Consider the following 22,399-nt stretch of genomic DNA (forward strand, 5'->3'; position numbering starts at 1 on the left):
CGGCTATAAGCGATGTCTACGGTAAATTATACTAAATACACGAAATAAATTTGTATTTTTTTAAAGTGTTAAATCTGCTTATCTCTTTAAGATTTAATAACTATACAATACAAATATAATTTAAATTAATTCGTTTCATACAATATTTGTGTTCATGACGTCACGGTTGTTGACATTTTCTTAGCAAAATGAAAGTGCGGAATAAAAGCGAGCGATTTGCAAAACCGAAAAAGAAGCAAACACCGATCGACAACGTTGTGTTCGATAACAATTATTCATTAACCGAGCTCTGCGATGGTGATTTGTGTGAAAATGACTCGCGTAAAAGCTTTTCGCATTTGCTAAATGGCGTGAAAAGAGTAAGCAGAAGAGGGTGGGTGGATGAAAGTAGACTGATTGACTCGTTGAGCTGGAGGTTTTGCTAAACAAATTACAGTATGGTCAGTTTTGTAATATGTGTCCTATTCCTTTGACAATATATAAAATTGTTGGCGAACTACAAAATGGCCTCGGCGGTTATTTGTACGTTGTTTGTGAAAACCATGACTGTAGAGAAGTCAACCGCGTTGCTAATGGAAAGGAGCACTATCTCAAGATCAGGGGAATGCCATGCTTTGACGTAAATACCAAGTTTGAAATATGTATGCATGTCTTCTTTTTTCAACCTGCCATTTCTATCAATGTTTAATCATTGTACAATTTCCATCGATCTTTGGACTTCTTACACATTTTCAGACCCCTGAAAATTCCAAGTGTCATTCCAAGTGAATATTTGTTTATCGTGTAATATATAAGGAAACATTCCGGTGTCCATCATATTTAGTTTTCAAATTTAGTTACGCATTTGTGTTGTTAAGTCCAATTGATTGCTCATTCATGTTATTTAATAATGTAATGATGATATGAATGGATTCTATGAAAATACATTGTGACGTCATTATTAAGTAACTACGGCCTTCGTTTTCATGTTCTTATCATTTTCAATTCTCTTTTCAGCAATGAAAGTCAGTTTGGGCAGTAAGTAAATAACTTCCTAACCACTCTAAACATAACGCTTATTGCAAATAGAAATCTTACGAAGATGGAGGCTCGTGTTGGGGAGGCCATCAATAAAATCTCAACTGCGTCGTCTAACAAGGCTGCTATTGATGCTTATGAGAAAGAAATGGAGTAAGTGTAAAAACTTTTAATACAATGTTATTGACTATTCTGGTGCAAAAATTTAGTACTTTTTCCCTTATTTCCTATTCCAGATGAACATGAAACATATTAATAATAATTGTTTTATTAAAGGCACTGTGTTCATTGTTTGGTAAAATTACTTTTTTAAAAAGATTTTTGGTAAGAACCCCGGGGCAGGCACATTATTAAAAATATTTGTGATTGTTATTATAAATATTCAAAGCTATTCCAAATATTACATTTTTTTTTAATAAATTCATTACTGTTAGTAATGCATCTTATGAAGGAGCATAGGTATATTAAAATTCTGAGCTATTCATATAAATGGTGAATTCTTTTAACAAGCGATAATTTGAGTTCAACGACTTGTCAATATGTTATGTGCTATAAATTGATTTTTCTCATAACCAACGATCATATAAGGCATTAGAATAAAACCTTAAGGGGAATTATAAAATTCATGAAATAAGGATTTAATTTTGTATTTCAGTTCAAGGTACAGTAATGCCTGATATTACTCAGATTGCTGCTGTGCATTTGAAGACGGGTTTAAGTTCTTGACATATGTGAAGACAACAGTGCCAATTTCTTCCGAAGCTCATAAAGTGATTTGCATCTCTGTTGATGATCATGGCATAATGCGTGTAAATGGTGGAAGTGTTGATAGTGTATCAATTAAAGCTTCTCTACATGATTGTATGATGTGGTTTGCAAAGTTTCCCAGAGCCATTTTTGTTGCTCATAATGGGCGCAGGTTTGATTTTCCGGTTTTGGTTAGTGCATTGCTGAACACACACTGTTTTGAAACGTTTTGTATTAGTGTAAGCAGTTTTGTTGACTCTTTAACGGTTTTCAAAAATCGCATCCTGGACAGTCACACAAACAGGAAGATCTAGTGAACGTGTTCTCCAGGCTACGTGCAACGCCCACAGTGCTCCTGATGATTATGAAGCACTGATATCTTTGCTTAAAACATGTAAAATTACTGACAATATCGCCCACATCTTTACTGTTACTGCAATCCATAATTCAGTTTGTTTAAGTCATGAAAAGCCTTAAAGGTAAAGAACATTATATGGTTAGACGTGCTGTTGCATAGAGGAACTCTAAAGCGACCAACAGCTGAAAACATTGCGGGATATGGACTGGCCTTGTGTCATTTGAAAGCCATATTTTCTAGTTCCGGAGAGGATAACATTAGGGATGCTTTCATTGCTAAAAACAATGAGGGACTACCAAAAGTCGCAAACTCAAAAAAATATTTTATCTGAAGTGGTCCCTAAAATCGATCAGTTTTTCAGTGACGAAAAGTGTCGGAACGAGATAATATGTCTTTCAAATGACACACGGCCAGTCAAAATCACGCAATGGCTTTATACTGATACTAAATTATGTACATCTAGTTGCCATTAATCTGGCTGTTTGTATTAAAATAGAAGTTGTATATTATTGTGCTACATGTTTAAAGAAACATGATAACTTATACATCTTTATGCTACGTTATATTGGGAAAACTTTTACATTTTTTGGTGAACTGTGCCTGCATTCATATGTATCCTTTTGACTTTAGGTGACCTTAAGATTGTATTATTAGCTCGGCTGTTTTCGGAGATAACTCCGAGGTATTGTCATAGCCTCTTTGTCGTCGGTCGTCTGACGTCCGCCGTCGTGCTAAAACCTTTACATTGGCTCTAAAATTCAAGTGCTTCCATATACAACTTTGAAATTTGATACCCATTTTTGGGTCACTAGGTCAAAGGTTAAGGTCACTGTGACCTCTTATTTAAACTTTAACTTTGTCTCTAACAATCGCTGCCACGGCGTACCTTTGACGGCTACCAGAGCGTTGAGCCCAAAGCAGATGTGCTCGAGCAACTCCACGTTGCCGCTGAATGCCTGCGTGCAGTCGATGAACACTTCCACCGCCGCCTCGCACTCAGCGTCGTCCATCTTGGTGGCTTTAAAGTGAAAGTCAATCCAGAATTTGTTTTTGTTTGTTCGGCTAATTGTCTTTCAGCTTATAAACGCGGCTTATACAAAACTTGGTAAGGTATAACTGTTTATCCATATGCCAGTTTTGAATATTTGTCGAACGTGAATCAACGCGATGTTAGCGATAAAAATGGCACTATGTACCTAGAACCACCAGGTTACACAGCGTCCAGCAACCGTATTCCTGTATGGAGGTCTCTATCTGGAAATTGCTCATTGCATTCATTACGAGCTTGACGGCGCCCAAGTTCAAAAGATCCAGGCATACGGTACCTAAATGGCGAACAATAACAAAAAATTCCAAATATATGGGACTTGTGATTGGTAATCAATATGATTGTTAGGCTGCTTCGTTCATTTAAATACATATGTATTCACGCAGTATATTGAATACATCCATATTTAGATCGACAGAACCCCATGATAGGATATATACAATTTCTTTAATTTGGTTGCATGAAAATATATGGAATATTATATACATTGATTATATACATATTCATTTTATCATTTCTAAAAGAGCAGTAATATGTTTCAATATTGTTTACTGGACTTCAGAAGCATACCTCGTTATTATGTCTAATACATCTAGAGCATCGAAAAAGTTTCTAAAGTTCGTCGACATTTACTCTACACTTGTGAACCGAATGTGCAGAAATGGTATGCTTGAAAGTAGTCAATATTCTCAATTGTTCATTTAAAAAGTGTTCTATTTACAGATGATACTTTCTCCCTATCAATATCACTATGAAAATTGTTATATTTAGCTATTCTTGTCATCAACAATAATATTGCTAAAGTTTTTCCCGATTTCAATACCGACACAAATATTTTCATCGTGACAGTGTTTTAAATATTAATGCATACACGACGGGGTCAACTGAATGTTGATGAGTACACATTACAAGACCAATACCTGATCGCGAAAGACTTGCCAGCGCCCAGCAACAACTCTGTTGTACTTCCGCGTTGTTGGTGTATGACGACATCACTGACATCACTGACGACACGGCTCCTGCTTCCGCCACGACTTGACAAGTTTCATCTGTCACATTTTTGACACAATATACATTCATACGAAATTTTTTAGGTACGATTATAATTTGTCACAACAGTTAGAGCTTATTTGTCGGCTCAATTCAGCTATTATAGGGAATTTAGTATTTAATAATTTAGAAGAAACACACTGTTGCCATTGTTTGTAGTAGTTCGTTCGAACCTTTAAACGAGCATTTATTACAAAGTATAGAATTGTTCTAAACAAGTATCAATATATAATAGCTGATAAATAAATCAAAGTGCGAAAGGAATATGCATGTATTAAGTACATACCTCAAACATGTCGAATACCAGTTTAAAAAGTAAAGAGAGTGGTTTGAAAAGAGCGTGTAAATCTTAGGCGAATATGATTTGATATAATCTAGATTTATAGTAAATGAACAATGGATTCTTGCATACATCCTACTCAAAAAGTGAAGAATGTTACTCCAATGCGTGCAGAACGATTTTTCGACCGATTTGAAAAGTATACAATAAAAAGAATAGTTATGGAATATAGTCCATATAATGAAAAATTCCTACCGTGTGATGCAAACGTCCCCAGAGTGGTGCAGCAATGTTTAAGGACCTCAACGTTCTGGTCATACCTGGACATCATCGATAAGATGCTGTGTACGCCGCCAACATACATCATCGACCGCGCTATGTCCTCTACAAAGTGGAGAACGAAGGTCGTAACAATCAGTGCTTTTTTAACGTTACAACTACTACCATTTAAGCAAAATGCTGTCAAATGTCAAATTCACTGACACTTTTTGCGATAAGAAGTGACGATTTATAATCGCAATTTGTGTCAGTATTGTTTATATACGATTAAAATCCCAAAGTTAATATTCACGCCGTTTGTTTGTAGAAATTTTTTAGCTACGACCTAAAAAAAAACTTTTTTTAATGACCTATATGGAGAAATAATATGGAAAAATTACAAGCTAGATTATCGAGACCAACAAACAACAATTACCGATCGGAATACACCAGATATTTTAGGACCACTAAGGTAAGGGAAAATTCCGATATGATTAAATCAGATTTTCCATGACCGCAACGGAAAAACCACCACATTAAGCCGGATTTTCCAGGACCGCTATGGATTATTACCGACCTCATATCTAGATTTCCCAGGACCTCTATGGGAAAAAGATCTCAAATAAGGACTTTGATTGAGAAATACCAACCTCAGAATGCCTTCTTTTCTAGGTCCTCTATGGAAAAATACCGACCTGATCAAGCCAGATTTTAGTGACCTTCATGATAAAAACCCTTCCTGATAAAACCAGATTTGGTATGACCTCTATAGACAAATACCGACCTGATAAAGCCAGATTTTCCAGGACCACGCAGCATTTTTCCACGACCGTCGAATTTCGGTTGTGGCACGACATGATGCGCAGAAACTCGGCAGGGTTCACCTTTTCTATGAGTACCGATCTCCATTCGTCTGGTGAGAAAGCAGTTTAGACTTTAAGATTCTCTGCACCAAGATTATATCTTTCTTTTTTATAAAGAACAATTATTGATGAAGAAGGTATCTAATGTTTTGTTATATAAACTCAAGATTGAAATGAAAGATACGAGGATTTAGCTTGGAAGCCTATCGTTGATTCTACAGAAAATACAAAGATTTCGTTGCACATATATTTAGAGTCTGTCTGATGTTGCACTAGAATGCGTTACTTTAAAAAGCTTTGTCAGTAAGCAAAGGTCCATATAATATGCCTAGCTGCTTCCGATCAGTAGCTCAAATAAGTGATTCATTTAATAATGGGTGTTTGTATTTGTTATATTCCCCAAAAAATAACAAGACAGATTACACTTGAACATTCGGTACCCTGAAAAATGTTTACCTTGGAAAGAGTAATAACCGAAGATGTCCAGAACCACGATGAGGAGCTTTGAGTCGACAACGTATGACGTCAGAATGTCATGGAGCCTCTCTATTCCCTCATTCTCCGTCAGATAGTGAAGAGTGGCCTCTGATTGTTGGACATGAACACAGAAATAAACCGGGTTTTATTGAGTGCTTGTTCGATATTTTCTTTATTGAACGCGACTGGCAATAATTTATGGTGATATCGTCTTTCAATAATGACAGGTAAAAAATTTTGTCAGGAGAAGCAGCAGCAGCAGCAGTCTTAGACGCGGCTCCGATATTTTGCGATTTAAAACGTATTTTGTTTCTAAAAAAATCCGCATTATTTTAAGAGGTCTCACTGGTATATGAAAGTAAAAAAAAATCAAACACAGTTATTCTCGACTTGTCATGTTACTTTGGAGAATCAGCGGATAACAGCATTTGCTCTAATAGAATTATAATGTAATTATTACATGTATGCTTTCAAAACAAATGAAACAATTACTTATTATTACAGTAATTCTGTGTTCAATAAATATAGATTTGTAAGGAAAAGACGATAACATTTACTTTGACTCTTTACTTCTTTAAAGGCCTTGCTGAAATACTCAAAACAAATTCCTACACTTTTCATGTACACTTCTTAAGTTATTGTATTTAACGTGACATGAAGCTATTTTACTGTTTCATTCTTATATTCAACGCTAATTAAAATGACTGCCCCAAACCAACCTCGAAAATTTTAATTTAACGATTATTTGACATGAAGAACCCTCAGCAGATATCATATAATGTTAAGTAGACTGATACATTTCCTTAGATCTACTATGATCAGACTAAAGACTTAAAATTGCTTCTTATTTAATGTCAACATACCTTTGTTGAATCCTGAGCTTTCATTAAATTAAGAATTAATCCGATTTAAGAAATATACATTAATTATCAAGTCGTATATTTTAAATCACAATTAAATAAAAACAACACCATCTGTAACCAGCTGTCCCGCGGCAATATATGTTTCTGGGCGTTTTATGCGCCAGAAGGTTAATGGTGTATTAATCCTCTTAGCAATTCATAATTGTTCTTGTGAAATGCATCTCATCATGGTTGTGACCTCTTTTTGTTTACCCGTAATCTATTATTTCTTGCATAAAGTATAAGTTATAAGAGATAAGACAGACCTATTCACTGAATATGAACAGACAGACTCAAAACCAATTTGAAAGAGACCGTCTGTAGTTAGACACATGTAAATTACCTGAACACTTGATCTGTATCAAGAGTGACGTACAGGCCTCCAGTTGTATTTCTGGTTTCGTTACATATTTGGCAAGCACCTCCAGTAAGCTTTTGACGGCGCTTTGTCGGGACAAGACCATTTCCAAAGAATCTGTAAGCAAAACGTGTTGCTATGGTGGAATAGAGCCGATATTTGAAATACATTTTTTCTTGCCCGTGCATACCTGCATGTTTACATAGCACCTGAATGTCTATGTGCGGACGTGGAGGTCTGAACGTTCATACGTATACGTATTATTTAAATATCGAATATTTTAAATACAGCTATGAAAAAAATCTTTTTGCGCAATGTTATTGAAATACACGAGTTGAACACACCCCTCCCCACTGTCGATGAAAAAACTTATAATTCTAGACGAATCAACACAAAAATATATTTTAGGCGAGTGTATGTTTAGTTTTGCTTGTCATTTTCAATGCATTTCACTTTGATAAATGATTTTAATTGTATAACAGGGTTTTTTTTCATTTTTTTAAATTGTCTACTCTAACTCATTCTTTTTTATTTATTATTTCCGTTTTTTAAACAAGCAAATTATTTCTTAATTAACAAGATTTCGTTTCTTTCGGTATATATCCTATTAACCACTCTACCATCTCTTTGCTCTGTTATATTGCTAAGAAAAACCTTGATCATCCGACTTCCCCAATTGCTGGCAACATTGCAGTATGGCTTGGTCATTTTCCGCCTCAGTTTTGATGCATTCGATGGTATCCACCAGGGACTTCCGCTTCTCAGTCGACAGTTTGTCTGCAAAGATCAACAACGTATAGTTGTTATAAGAAAACCGACCTGACATGTAAGCTTTTCATGGGGCAATGGTAAGCATTCGGATAATTGTCTTGGTCGACTGGTAGAAAACACATTTTTTTGTAAATAAAAATCGTGTCAAACCTTTATTTGGTTTACTAGTATATGGCCGATAAAGAATTATGTTAACTTATTTAAAACGATCGCTTGATATGCGCAGTATCCAAGTCCATTTTTAATTCGTTAAAGCAGTTAAAAATGCATCAGTCGTAATGTAAAGTCGATAAAATGCTCCAGCAAGATGACATTATATTGCATAACAACCAATATGTGTTATGATGACTACCGATAGACCTATATCTGTATAGAACACCCTCCTAGTTTAGAGCAGTCGTTAAACAGTTGAAAGAGGTCGCCGTGGTGTCATGGATATGGTGTCCGCCTAGCGACCGGGAGGTCATGCGTTCGATCCCCACCGTGGGAGCGTTCTTTAGATCTCCCCTAAAGACACCAAGTACTGGTTCTAGGCCCAGGAAACGGACTCGAGAGCGTTTCAATAAGCATGAGGCTTTCGATGCAATAAAGCTAAAATAAATATGTTTACCTAAACAGTTGAAAAATCAAGAAATGAATAAATGATTCGTGTTCTGAGAAAACTGGGCATAATTAATGTGCGTAAAGTGTCGTCCCAGGTTAGCCTGTGCAGTCTGCACAGGCTAATCAGGGACGACACTTTCCGCCTAAACAAGATTTTCGGTAAGAAGGGACTTCCTTTAAACGAAAAATACCATTAAAGCGGAGTGTCGTCCCTGAATAGCCTGTGCGGACTGCACAGGCTGATCATGGACGTAACTTTACGCACAAGCATTAAGCCCAGTTTTCTCAGAACAAGGCTCAAATTAATAAGTGAAAGCGAAGCCTGCTTTTTTTAATATTTCTTTTATAAAGTAAAGCGTTAATAAACAAAAACTTCTATTAGTCTACCTACCTACTCTACCGGTATTAATATTAATTACTGCACATTTGCTGTTAATACTGTAACTATAACTATGACTATTGAAATCACTAAGAAGAATTATAAAATGTGAAAACATAAACTTGAACTTTTATATGACACTTAAACATTAATATAACGCAAACAATACAAGGTCTCAATAATCAATAGGCGTTATCGATCTTCTACTAGTGTTCGTGTTGTTTATTAAATACAATTCAACGTCATTTAAAACATTTAATTGACTAATGCATAGTGGTAAAAGGTTCGTTCGATTCGTTAGAACCACAAACTTTGCAAAGTGTTTATGAAACGTTCGTACGAGTGTGCTGAAGATTGTTCGTTTTTTAGAATCGCAGAATTCTAACAAAAATGTTGAAGTGGTAGAAGTAGAGTTATTGATCGAGGTAGAAGTAATGGTATTGTCAATGATACTAGTGGCAGATGTGGTGTTAATTATAGTGGTACAAATAATAGTAGTTTAAATGGTATTAGTAGTAAAACTAGATGTTTTGATAGTGGTAGTAGGCATGGCAGTTGTAATTTTAGTTTAAGTAGAAGTGGTTGTAGTGATATAGTAAATATTGTAGTAATAATTTTAGCAGAGATAGAGCTAGAGGTGGTTATAGCGTTAGTAATGTTGCACTGTTTATGGTAGATGTTGACCTACATGTTGTGATAGTGGTCGTAGCATTGGTGGTTTTAGTAATGGTAGTAGTTGTACAAGTGGTGTAGTTATCGAGGTAGGAGAGAAGGTAGTTTTATGGTTGTAGTAGCCAAATTCTAACGAAAATTGTAGTAGGGGTAGAAGTAAGAGTAATGATAGTGGTAGAAGTAAGGTATTGGTAATGGAAGTAGTAGTAAACGCCGTGGTAGTAATAGTGGTAGTTGTAATGGAAGTGATTGTGTTATTGGTTGTGGTGTTGTTAAGCATAACTTGTAATGTTATAGATTAATATACGTGGGACACATACATAGTGATACTTACTATCGGGGGTTGATGAGAGCGGCGACGTCTCCGCTTCAATAGCTTGAACAAAGTGTTTACTGTTCACACGCGACAACGTGATTGCTGGCACTGCAAGTTGTTTTACAATTTACAGGTAGTTTGGTGTTTGTGCACATATACTTTTACAAACATAATTTCAGAACCAGCTAAAATAACAACTGGAACAGATTGAACCATCACAAAAAATAACAGTATTGTTTTACAACATGGTTCGCAGCAAATTATTATTTAAATTTCTTTAATCAGCTTCAAAGCAAAATTAGGTACCATTCTTAGCACTAAATGACTGAAATGGCTCAAACTTATTTATAGGAAGTTAACTTTCGAACATGTGGGTTGCTTTTTTTGCCATGAACACATACATAGGTCGACAAATTAAATTAAAAATGAACTTCTATTTCTATGGTGATGCTTCATACATTTTCATATTAGACAGGGGTTTAAGGACATTCTACTTTGATTAAATATAGTTCGAAGTACAAGCATAATTAATTTCATCTAAATTGATTGTCGTTTGCATATCAAATTATGTGAATGCATTTTGCGGACAGCCCTCGTAACCACAATGTTAGATGACTCATCCATCAAACGGCTGGCGGTGCATCCCTTATTTCTATATCCGCCACCACAATGAGAGATGCTAATAAAAACCTGTGGAAAATCAGTTTCAGTACAAATGATTCGTTATGTTTAAGTCTTTACATGAAGTTTAGTTTATTTATTTCAATTGTAATACACCGATTTTTTCATCTAAAAACCAAACTTGCCTTGTGATGACGGGCATGATGATATCGCCACACCACCATCCTCCATACACGGTATGGTGAAATTTCGCCCACAGTCGCAGTGTACCTTGTGATTTCCACTTGAAAACTTCCGGTCAAATGACACCGACTTCCGGCTCTTTCGGCGTTCGCTGTGCAGTAACAAATCAAATCAAATAACATGCGATATGTTTTATGTTTTCAATCATCCACACGTTTATCAATTGATTTATATACTACAACAATGTGTCTTTAATAGCGTACACAGTGTCCTTTTTTTAAAAATCTACGTCTCCGGTTATTGAAAACTAGTTTCCTATTTAATAATTTTCTAATTGCAATTTAAGCTAACAATGTTTTCTAAATCAACATGAAAATGTAATCCTATCTATTAACAAGACCTTCGTTTGTGAAAATTATGCATTGAGATTTGAAGCCACACAGCAGCTAGTCAAGAGAACATTTTAAGTCCAAGGCCCATAACTTCATCAAAAATCAATGGACCAGAACGAAACTCACACTTCTGTAAGTCATGTCGGTAGATTCACATACCAACAAAAAGCTTAATATCTGAAAGCGTTTCGTTAAAAAAAACCTCCGGAAAACGGTTTATATAGAGAAAATTTCTAAGTCCAAGGACCATAACTTTGCAAAAATCAATAGACTGAAACGAAACTCACACTTTATCTGTAAGTCATGTAGGTAGACTCACATACAAAAATCAGGTATATATCTAAAAGCGTTCCGTTAAAAAAACACTCCGGAAACGAAAATTGTTGAAGTCTACACCGATAACTTCGCCAAAGTCAATTGACCGGAACGAAACTCACACTTCATCTGTAAGTTATGTTGGTAGACTCACATAGCAGAATCAGCTCAATATCTGAACGCGTTGCGTTAAAAAAACTCCGGAAAACGGAATGCCGGACGGACAGAAGGACTGAGAAACGGACAGTGCGACTGCTATATGCAACACCTTCCGGGGAGGGGAAGAGGCATAAAAGGAGTTGATATCATTGCAGTGTCTACCTACTTAAATGCTTTCTGAACTTCAGTTTGTTTGTCTTCCAATTTAAACAACTTTTTCATGGTACATTTTAAGTCTTCATACAATCGCGAAGATTTAAATGCAGAGGGTATAATCACGTGATGGTCAAGATGGCGACATCGATACTGAGGCAGGTATTTTCGTCGTGTTATACCCATTATTACATGTATTTTTTAATGACGCTCACTTTCCAGCCATATCAGCGAGAAAGTAACTAGCGTTTTTCGTATAAATAGGCCAGGTCCGTGTCGAGAGATCATTTTTTTAATTATTGGCCTACTGCAATTTTTTTTCTCATTAAGGGTCCCACAGTACACTTTCTCTCAATTATAAAAAAAGGCTGAGGAGTTGTATTGTCCTTGATAAATAAGGGCATTAATATAGCGCTATTTACGGCGAAGTGGAGCTAAGCCCCTAGGCAATGTTTTCTTATCGCCTTGTACACGCAGCCACGGTCAGTCAATTACGCCTATAAGATCCAGAATGCTTCATATATCGATGGTGGATGTAACACACAAAATCAGCGAATGGAAGCGACTGATACAGTTGTTCGTAGGTCTGAATATTGCTGACGTTAATTTTTTGTGGAAGACAAATAATCTTGGAAGCAATAAGAGAGGTGATATGGATAGTCGTCATTATTTGAACCAGTAAATTTCTTTTTCCAAGGCCCATAGCTTCGCCAAAAATCAAATGGAACGGAACGAAATTCAAACCTCAATTGTAAGTCATTAAGGTACCCTTAGACACCAAACATCAGGTCGATAAAGCGTTTTGAAAATGCCAGATGGACAGAGGTACGGACGGTCCGACTGCTATATGCCACTCTTCCATGGAAATAACAAGAGGGCCGGAAAGGCCTTAAGTCGCTCTCCTGAGATACAAAGGAACTGACCTGCTCAGTGCAGCCCCACGATTTCATTAGAACAAATGTTCTGACAAAGTTTCATGAAGAGTGAACTATAAATATAACTAACAAGGTTTTAATGTAGCCATATTAGGATAAATTTACCGATCCATGGCGGCCATGTTTTTCAACAGACCGGAACTATTTTCGAACTGATCCAATGTATCATTTAAACAAATATTCAGACCAAGTGTTATGAAGATTGGACAATAATTGTGACTGTTAGTGTTAACATGTTTTAACTATAGCCATATAAGGAAAAATGCCTCGCACTCTGGCGGCCATGTTTTCAACCAACCCAAACCATTTATGAACTCGTCCAAGATATCAATAGAACAAATGCTCTGACCTTGTTTTATAAAGATTGGACAATAAATATGACATTAAGTGTGTTAGCAAGTTTTACAGTAGCCATATAAGGAAAAATGTCCAGCCCCAGGCGGCCATGTTCTTTTACCAACCAAAGCCATATTTAAATTCGTCCAAGATATCATTGGGACAAATCTTCTGACAAAGTTTCATGATGATCGGACAACAAATGTGGTCTCCAGAGTTTTAACAGGGTTTTACTATAGCCATATAAGTAAAAATGTCCCGCCGCCTAATGGCCATGTATTTCAACAGACCAGAACAATTTTCGAACTCATCCAAGATGTCATTGAGACGTATGTTCCGACCAATTTTTATTTAGATCGGACCATAAATAAGGCCTCTAGGGTGTTTAAATGGTTTTACTATAGCCATATAAGAAAACATGACCCACCCGATGGCGACCATGTTTTCAACCAACCCGAACCATTTAAGAACTCGTCCAAGAAATCATTGGGGCAAATTGCCTGACCAAGTTTCGTGAAGATAGGACAAATTCAATAAATGTGGCCTCTAGAGTGTTAACAAGATATGCATATTAGGAAAAATGCTCCGCCCCCTGGCGGCTATGCTTTAAACAACCGGAATTATTTTAGAACTTGTCCAAGATATCATTAAGAGGAATTTTCTGACCTGATTTTATGAAGATCTTAAATAAATGTGGCCTCTAGAGTGTTTTTACAAGGCAAATGTTGACGACGCACGACGGACGAAAGGCGATAACAAATGCTAACTTTGAGCACATTGCGGCAATGCGCTCAGGTGAGCTTTAAATCAGCTTATTATCTGAAAGACTTTGGTAAAAAAAACCTCCGGAAAACGGTTATTATAGAGAGAAAAAATTAAGTCGAAGTATCAACAAATCGTCAAAAATCAATGTAGTGGAACGAAACTCACACTTCATCTGTAAGTAGTGTAGAGAGACTCAGATACCAAAAATCAGCGCAATATCTGGAAGTGTTGCGTAAAAAAAACTTCGGAAAACGTTTACTATAGAGAAAACTGCTAATTCCAATCTGATGCCAGTGTTGTTAAAGTCGTCACACCCATTTTACACCAATATTTAAAGCTATGGACTTCAGAAAGGTGCTCATTGACATGTTATTCCATAAATTTATATCACAATATAAGTTTTTAATCATTAAAATTAACCTTCAAAAGTGCTGAAATAAAAAAGCAACAACATTTCGGCGGATCGACCCCTCCAGCACCTAACAAGTTGGGCCCCTTTTCAAAATTTCTTGTTCCGACTCTGTTATAGCAATAGCCAAAATTTAAACGCTAGATGTGGTCTGGTAATATAGATTTAACGTGATACAAAATACTCGTTTATATTTTTGTCTCACAATGTATTCCATGTGAATTTCCGAATATTTACGAGCGAAGGCGAGATTGGTTTCGGGAAAATTAGGAAGCACGATGTAATTCGCATAAATAAACAGTCGCTTCATTGCAAATTATTTGTAGAACAAATAGATTACATATGTTTTTTGTTTTATTTGCACAATGTTTAAATTACAATTAAGAGGTTAAATATTGGATGCACAAACATATATAAAGATAGGCAGACTTGAGATTTTAAACAAGGCTTAAGGAAGAACATATACGAATTTCGGTTGCAAACATCACTGAACATACACGTTATCATGACATAAAAGTCGTTCGGCATATACAATTGTATTAAGAACCATCAGTATATAACGGTTATGTTTGACTGTATTAAAGATTAAAGTTAAAACCAATCGTAAAAAATCGTAAGCATTTGTTAAGTTTGTACGTACTTTTCTGTTTCGTGATTATAAAAGATAAAGTCATATTAACAAAACGATTCATGAACAATAAAAAATAACTATTGCTTTATCAAAATATTATTATAGTGATTGTTCGTATATCAATTCGGTATCTTGAAACGAAAGTAGTTGTATTTTAAGTACCAGATTTACCTACTGTAAACATAAAATACTGCTGTAAACATTAAATACCTAATTGCCACAGTACTTACATATAAACTTTCTTAATTTGCTAAATAATCCAATGGATTTCGAGCAAAAATATGTTTGTGTATTTAAATCATTGAATATTTCCATTATAGACAGTTGATCGCTTAAACTTTAAAGTCCGAAAAACTGTAGGCGACACACCCGTTCCGACATTTAAGCATATGTATTGCAGAAAATAGTGGTGAATATATACTAACAGAGTCAAGTCAATTTTACATGTGTTAAGTTTAGACTGTACAAACAGCGTTTGCAATTGTATAAACTATAATTCATTTCATATTCATGTACCATATCTTGTGAACGTTTATGATAGTTTGGTGTTTCTCAACGTTTATTTTTTCGTTACGTTAATGCAGAGCACGTTAATTTTATTTTTTGTTGTGAGTACACACATATTACACCAAAGTATAGACACAGATGGTCAATGACGTACATATATTTTAAAAGAACCTAGATAAAAATCGTAAAAAGTGTATACAACCTGAACCTAGATGAAAGTCTTAATACAAAAATGTCTATACACTTTATTGTATTTTGTATTTTTATATTAAATAGATAAATAAATTTTATAACATAGAGAAACACTATTGATAATATATGTCAGCTCTAAATTTAAAAGCTTTAAAAAATAGATTTCGTACTTTTGTTTTTGATTGTCAGTCTATAAGAGGTCAATTCACTTGATCATGTTTGTGTTCTTCCAGTAATATTTATTTATAAACTTCTTACGTTAATAAATAAACAGTGGACATTCAAGTAAAATAAATGAAATTCGTCCTAGAGAACGTTACAGTGGTTGCATTTTCTGTTTTAAAACGGTGTCTTTTCAGGCTTGTGCCATCTCCCTGCTTCAACTTCAAGTTGGTGGGCAGATTCTCTAAAACGAGTTAACGCAATTCTAAATTTTTAAACATTTACTACATTTTAATATGATTGAAACTTCAAGCTACTGTAAAGGATATAACTTCTAACGCTGGTCGTGTTTTGCATTCACTTTACCAGGTTTGCAAAAACATATCAGATATTTGTTGTTTAGCTATGAATACAAATATATTAATATCTCCTACTCCTTGAAAAACCCCATACAATACTTCACTAAATCCTAACCTGTCTAATAATTCCTTGACATATTTAAGCCAATACTTTTTTCTTGGTATATATCATGATAAGTTAATAACATATCATAAACGATTTGTATGTACTTGACATCATCAGATTGTTATATGTTAAACCAGTACTTTAAAACAAAGATGATACGTTTATTTATTAACAGCACGCGTCCCAGTTCCCCATATACGAAATTATATTGTGTTTGCAACCTCACACCTAACAGTTGTTTACTGTATCGTATATGTATTCTTTCAATCTGAACACGATTATTTAACCCCCATACTTCACACCCGCAGCTTAGAATAATCTCAATAAGTTTAGTAAAAAGATCAAATCTATGATTTACTGATATATCTGGGTATTTAACTAAATATATTTAGTCAGCTTGGATACTGCTTTAAGAGCCTGTCCTAAGAATTCGTCATATGAAAAAAACAAGACAAGAAAATACAAATATTTATTCAGACGTGCACGTTGTCCATCGTCTAAACACTAGATATTTCACATTCAATTATGTCACAAAGATAAACATAGTGATAATATAAACATGAGCAGCATCGAAAGCGGTTACAAAAATACAAGGTAAAATACATGTTACATATAGAGGATAACTATTTAAAGTTAAGTAAAATCATTATAAATATTATTTCTTAAAATCATAGCATCTTATAACAAATTTGGCTAATTTAATAAGTTCATATGTATTCGTTTTATTCAGCAATTGGTGGAATTTATAAACAAATGGACTAATATAATAACATTTCTTTAGGTAGTTTCATCTAATATCAATGTATAAAGGACATTTACACACAAAATGAAACTCATCTTCGACATCTAATTCGTTACAACAAAGGCAATAGCGTACGTTGACCAGCATATCTTCCAGTTTTAACTCTAAGTGGTTAAGGTAATAAATCGAAATAATTTTCGTAAACAAACATAGACTTAAACACATGGTACCCATCTAAAATGGAGCAATTTTCAACAGATCGAAAACCACTCTTGTTTATAGGTATCAATAACAACATTTTTAAAATGATGTATAAATATTTTAACATCGACAGGGCTTGGATTATTAAACACGTAAGACAAACCGTAGATGTCTAACAATATTTTATATTAGAAACCCAATAAGTACGACCGTTTTGGCAATCATTTACTGCTTGCATATAAATTGATTTTAAAATTATGTTATCAGTTTGAATACGTTTATACCAGTTTTTTAACCATTTTAACATTTTTTATCTTTAAATAAATAGTGGGTATCTTCCTGACTCGCCATACACTAGAGCATTACATACATTTTGCTTAACGTTTAACAATTGTTTACAGAACTTTAAGTGTACCCTTTCCAATTCCGTTGACTTTGTTTTATCCCATATCTCACATGCGTAATTCAGTATAGATCCAACAAAAGCATCGAATAGCTGACATTGTATTTTTGGTTTCAAGTTAAACTCTTTACATTTGTCAAATAATATATTCATAGCTTTAAGTGCTTTTCCACATAAATATTCTTGATTTAACTGAACATTTCCAGTATAATAAAAAACGATTCCCAAATACTTAAAATCATTTACTACTTCTATTTTCTGACCTTCAAATGTCCATGTTTCAGATGGAAATAATCCATACCGTTTTCGAAAGACCATTATTTTAGTGTTATCAGTATTAACTTTTAATCCCCAGCATTAACAGTAATTTGATAAAAGATCCAAATGCTTCCGCACTCCCCCGGACGATTTACCCATTATGACCATATCATCTGCAAAATGCAACAGTATCAATACAATGTCATCAATACTTGAACCGGAAGAGGGGTCATTCTGTAAAAAAATTCTAAGTATTCTACAAATAGGTAAAACAAAAAGGGACATAACTTCACCTTGTCGTAGACCTACAGGTTAGTTAAAATATTCCGAGTATGATGAACGATGCTTAACACATGACTTAACATTTTAATACATAGTTTTTATTATTCATAGTAATTAACCTTTTATGTCGTCTTAGTATATTTTAAGCCATAATGCATTTCGATAAACAGTATCAAAGCTTTTCATCATGTAAACGTTTATAACATAAAGTCTTTTATTTTCATTAACATATTTTTGAACCAAGGACATTAAGATGCATATATAGCGAGCGCGCACTGTTCTAAATCCGAATTGGGCGTCCGAAATTATATTAAAGTTACTATTTCTTACCTCTTGTAAACAACTGAAGTAAAAAGCTTAGATAAACAACTTAGAAGAGTAGTCCCTCTATAATTGTTCACTTCAGATTTATAACTTTTTTATGTAAGGGGATACCTTCAGTCCATTTCATTGGAAAATTACCAGAGTTCAACACAGCATTAAACAAATCAAATGCAACCTTAAAATGTCAATACATTCAATTAAATATTCGTTTAAAATATATTCACTCCCCTATGCGTTGTTGCGTTTCAATCGTTTTACAGACAATTTAATCTCCTCAACGGTAAATGGCTGGTCTAGTTCGGGGTAACGCGAATTCGGCAAATTGAAATCACGAGTACTGCAAACATGTCCATCCTCATCATTTACACAACCAAACAAACCATGTCTAATATCAGAGAAAAAAAACGAAAGTCTTGCAAAGGAATATTTTGGGTTTTAGTTTGTTTATTTGATTTAAAATATTTTCATAATTCTGTTGGTTTACGATTTCTTAACCTTCAATCAATTTGGCCTTATTCCATAAATAGTGTTTTTTCTTTCTATTGATACTTTGTTTGCATTCTTGTTTATATTGCAACAATTGAAGTATATTGTCATCCGACTTAAAAAGAACTCCCAGTGGTAAATACACAACATCTGGTGCGATTTCTGCCTTTCGTCACGCATCACCGTGATTCAGCCCAGCGTGGCAACTACTTTCGTTTTCCTAGAAAACCGCGAAGGCAGATATGTCGCCCTCGCGAATCGCGGCGACAGGCTCGATCAAATAAGTTGAAAAGAACTCAAGCGCGGGCGCTATCGGGTAATAAATCTGTAATTTGCGGTGAACTACAGGTTTATGTGAATTCAAATGCACCTTAAGATATATTTGTTTCGTTGCATTTAATACTTCATATTGAAATTGTCATTTGCTCAACCCTTTTATATTATATTTACATTCTTTACATGATTATTTGACATGTTTAACATCGAGCGTGAGTATAGATTGTGCTTCATACTTCATGGTTTATTTCAATTGTGTCTGAATGAAATTTCACTTGTTGTTTTTCCCTACATATTTTGCTTTTTTAGCAATTCGAAAATTCATGCTCCTTCGTATACATATAAAGCTCGCAACCAGCTTCATTAAAAGATGTTGCATGTAATTTCAATTGATATCATACTATTTTAGTGATTTCCTGTTTCTATTGTGACATATTTTGCGTAGATTACACGTGTTAAATCGAGACAAACGGTATACTAGTACCCTATAAGATATAAAATATGTGCCCGATGCTACAACGAAGAGTATGGTCCGTACTTAAGGTGATATGGAGGAAAGGAAATGACCCAAATTAATGGCAACAGGCAGAGGGTATATTTACTCCAAAGGAAAAAGGCTCCAAACATGTGACCGAATTCCGAGCCATTTCACTGCTGAATGTGGAAGGGAAAATATTCTTCGCTGTCCTGGCAAGACGAATGACCGCGTTCCTGATAACCAATCAGTACATTTACATATCAGTACAGAAAGGGGGCGGTTCGGCTTCTCTGGCTGCATGGACCACTCAAGTGCCATAAGTCAGATCATCCGTGAAGCAAAGGTGAACGACAATAACCCACAAAGGTGAACCCACAGTCGTCTGGTTAGACCTTGCCAACGCTTATGGCTACATACCACACAAACTAATTGGAGAAGCAATGAAGCACTATCATATCCCAGAGCATATACAGGGGATCATAAATGACTACTGTGATGGCATACAGCTTCGATTCTCAACTGATGAACAGACAACGCCATGGCAGAGGTTAGAGAATGGGATAGTAACTGGCTCTCAGTGGTACTTTTCGCGATGTGTATGAACATAATTATCAATGCCGCGAAGAGGGAAACCAGAGGACCAAAAATAGCGTCAGGTATACACCTCCCTTCCAGCAGGAGGTTCATGGAAGACCTGGCCACCACTACCACCACACAGTGCAGGCCCGCTGGGTACTAATAGCCATAGAGAACACGGCTACATGGGCACGAATGAAGTTCAAACCCAAGAAGTCAAGGAGCCTGATCATCAAGAAGGGAAAGGTAACCAAAAGATTCACTCTTCAAGTGCAAGGGGAAGACATACTATCCATTATTGACAGTCCAGTCAAGTACCGCGGCAAGTGGTATGACGCCAGCCTGAAGGACACTTACAACTTCAGTAGAGTCAAAAACCAGCTCCAAGATGGCCTGAAGCTTATAGACCAGACAGGACTTCCAGGCAAGTTTAAGGCATGGATGTACCAATATGGGTTACTACCTAGGCTTATATGGCCCCTTATGCTGTACGAGATAGCTACAACCACTGTAGAAGAATTCGAGAGATTAATCAACTGGCACCTCCGGCGATGACTTGGTGTCCCGCATAGTTTCACCGGCATTGGACTGTTTGGCAGAACAAATAATAATTTGTCATGTTGGCGAGTGACTATTTGTATACCTGTGCTTTGTTTATAACAAGTTCATTTCAATACATATGCGCATACATATACATATGTACATATTTTAATATCATAATCATGCGAAAAGATCATTTTTCATGTTGGCGATTGACTATTTGTACACCTGTGCTTTTTGCATTACAAGTTCATTTCAATACATATGTACATACATATACATATACATTTGTACATACAATACATGTGTAAACAACGTATACTAATGACTCTTAACATGATGGTCACTATTGGTTTACTTATAACATGTAAACCGATTTTTATCACAATATTAATATGCATATCATTAAGAAAAACATACAAACCTTCGCTTTGAATTATTTACATGTAAATCACTGTTTAATATAATGTACATGTATATAAAATATGAATAGTCTCGATACGAAATATTGATAAGAAATCGAGGTGAATTGAACGAGTAATAATATCACATCTAGATTTCTCAAAAACTATTTAACTTTTAATTTCAGGTACGACCAATAATACCTTTTTCGGAAAAATAAGATAACAACGATGACGAGAATTATATTATTCATATCATAAACATTTATTAAAATACATAAAATTACAATATGAGTTTTTAATACGTGTATATATTTTATTGTACATGTCCCGTAATAAATACGAGTAAGATGGTTGTTAACTTAAAAAAAATGATGGAAAAATGTCCTTATCATTTTTGCAATATCTAATATAAGCTGGAGAATTTGATGTTCACATCCATTTACACATAACAGACATGTACTAATGGTATTAGCACGCCTTTTTTCTCACTTCTGATTATATTTTCTATTACATTCACAACAAATATTCACACTCTGATCTACTTGCTAAGACGGCAATATATTTTGATAGTAGGTTAATATGGAAACTCAAATCTGACATTCACAGAAACTAATTATAAACAGATAGATCTTCTGCTGGTGTATACATGTAGGTTTTAATGTAGATTGTGCTTAAAAAAAGAATTTAAGAAAAATAGTACAATAAATAAAATATCAGGCGAACATGCTTCTTTGTATTCTGTGTACATTGTGTATACAAAGTTCATTTTTATCATCGTGTTTTATGATACATGTATGCAATCAATTAAATCTCACCAAAATGTGCTTAGTTTTCCTGTGCAATTTTGCATTTATTCTATGCACATTTACATTTTAATTGCTCAGTGATTAGCATTTATCGCAGCACCGGCATATCACATGTACAGTGTACATGCATATTTTTAGTACTCAAATGGATTTTAATATTGTAATACAATAAGTAAAACGAAAAATGTACATGATTTATCACAATCATAATATTTTTTAATTTGTATCGTAATAACACAGAATGTGTATACCAAAAGTCACTCGCGAATATGATAAACTGATTTCGATACATATTTAAA

At 34.8% G+C, this 22,399-nt stretch overlaps 1 protein-coding gene across 4 annotated transcripts in view; it reads right to left on the bottom strand.

Moving 5' to 3' along the window:
* The window catches only part of LOC127863298 (uncharacterized), a 44,926-nt gene that overhangs the window by 14,401 nt on the left and 8,126 nt on the right, over nucleotides 1–22,399 (bottom strand). For all 4 annotated transcript variants that reach the window (XR_008041017.1, XM_052402717.1, XM_052402718.1 and 1 more), the window contains 10 exons: nucleotides 10,906–11,054; nucleotides 10,118–10,207; nucleotides 8,013–8,135; nucleotides 7,344–7,475; nucleotides 6,078–6,206; nucleotides 5,543–5,671; nucleotides 4,756–4,884; nucleotides 4,091–4,219; nucleotides 3,319–3,447; nucleotides 3,009–3,140 (listed from right to left, as the gene is read on the bottom strand). Coding sequence is in view for 3 of the 4 variants with exons in the window: in XM_052402717.1 (XP_052258677.1) it covers nucleotides 3,009–3,140; nucleotides 3,319–3,447; nucleotides 4,091–4,219; nucleotides 4,756–4,884; nucleotides 5,543–5,671; nucleotides 6,078–6,206; nucleotides 7,344–7,475; nucleotides 8,013–8,135; nucleotides 10,118–10,207; nucleotides 10,906–11,054 (1,271 nt within the window). In the remaining variant the exon portion in view is untranslated. The remainder of the gene's footprint in view (nucleotides 1–3,008; nucleotides 3,141–3,318; nucleotides 3,448–4,090; nucleotides 4,220–4,755; nucleotides 4,885–5,542; nucleotides 5,672–6,077; nucleotides 6,207–7,343; nucleotides 7,476–8,012; nucleotides 8,136–10,117; nucleotides 10,208–10,905; nucleotides 11,055–22,399) is intronic.

Source organism: Dreissena polymorpha, unplaced genomic scaffold (genome assembly GCF_020536995.1).
Source record: "Dreissena polymorpha isolate Duluth1 unplaced genomic scaffold, UMN_Dpol_1.0 chrUn004, whole genome shotgun sequence".
Lineage (NCBI taxonomy): Eukaryota > Metazoa > Mollusca > Bivalvia > Myida > Dreissenidae > Dreissena > Dreissena polymorpha.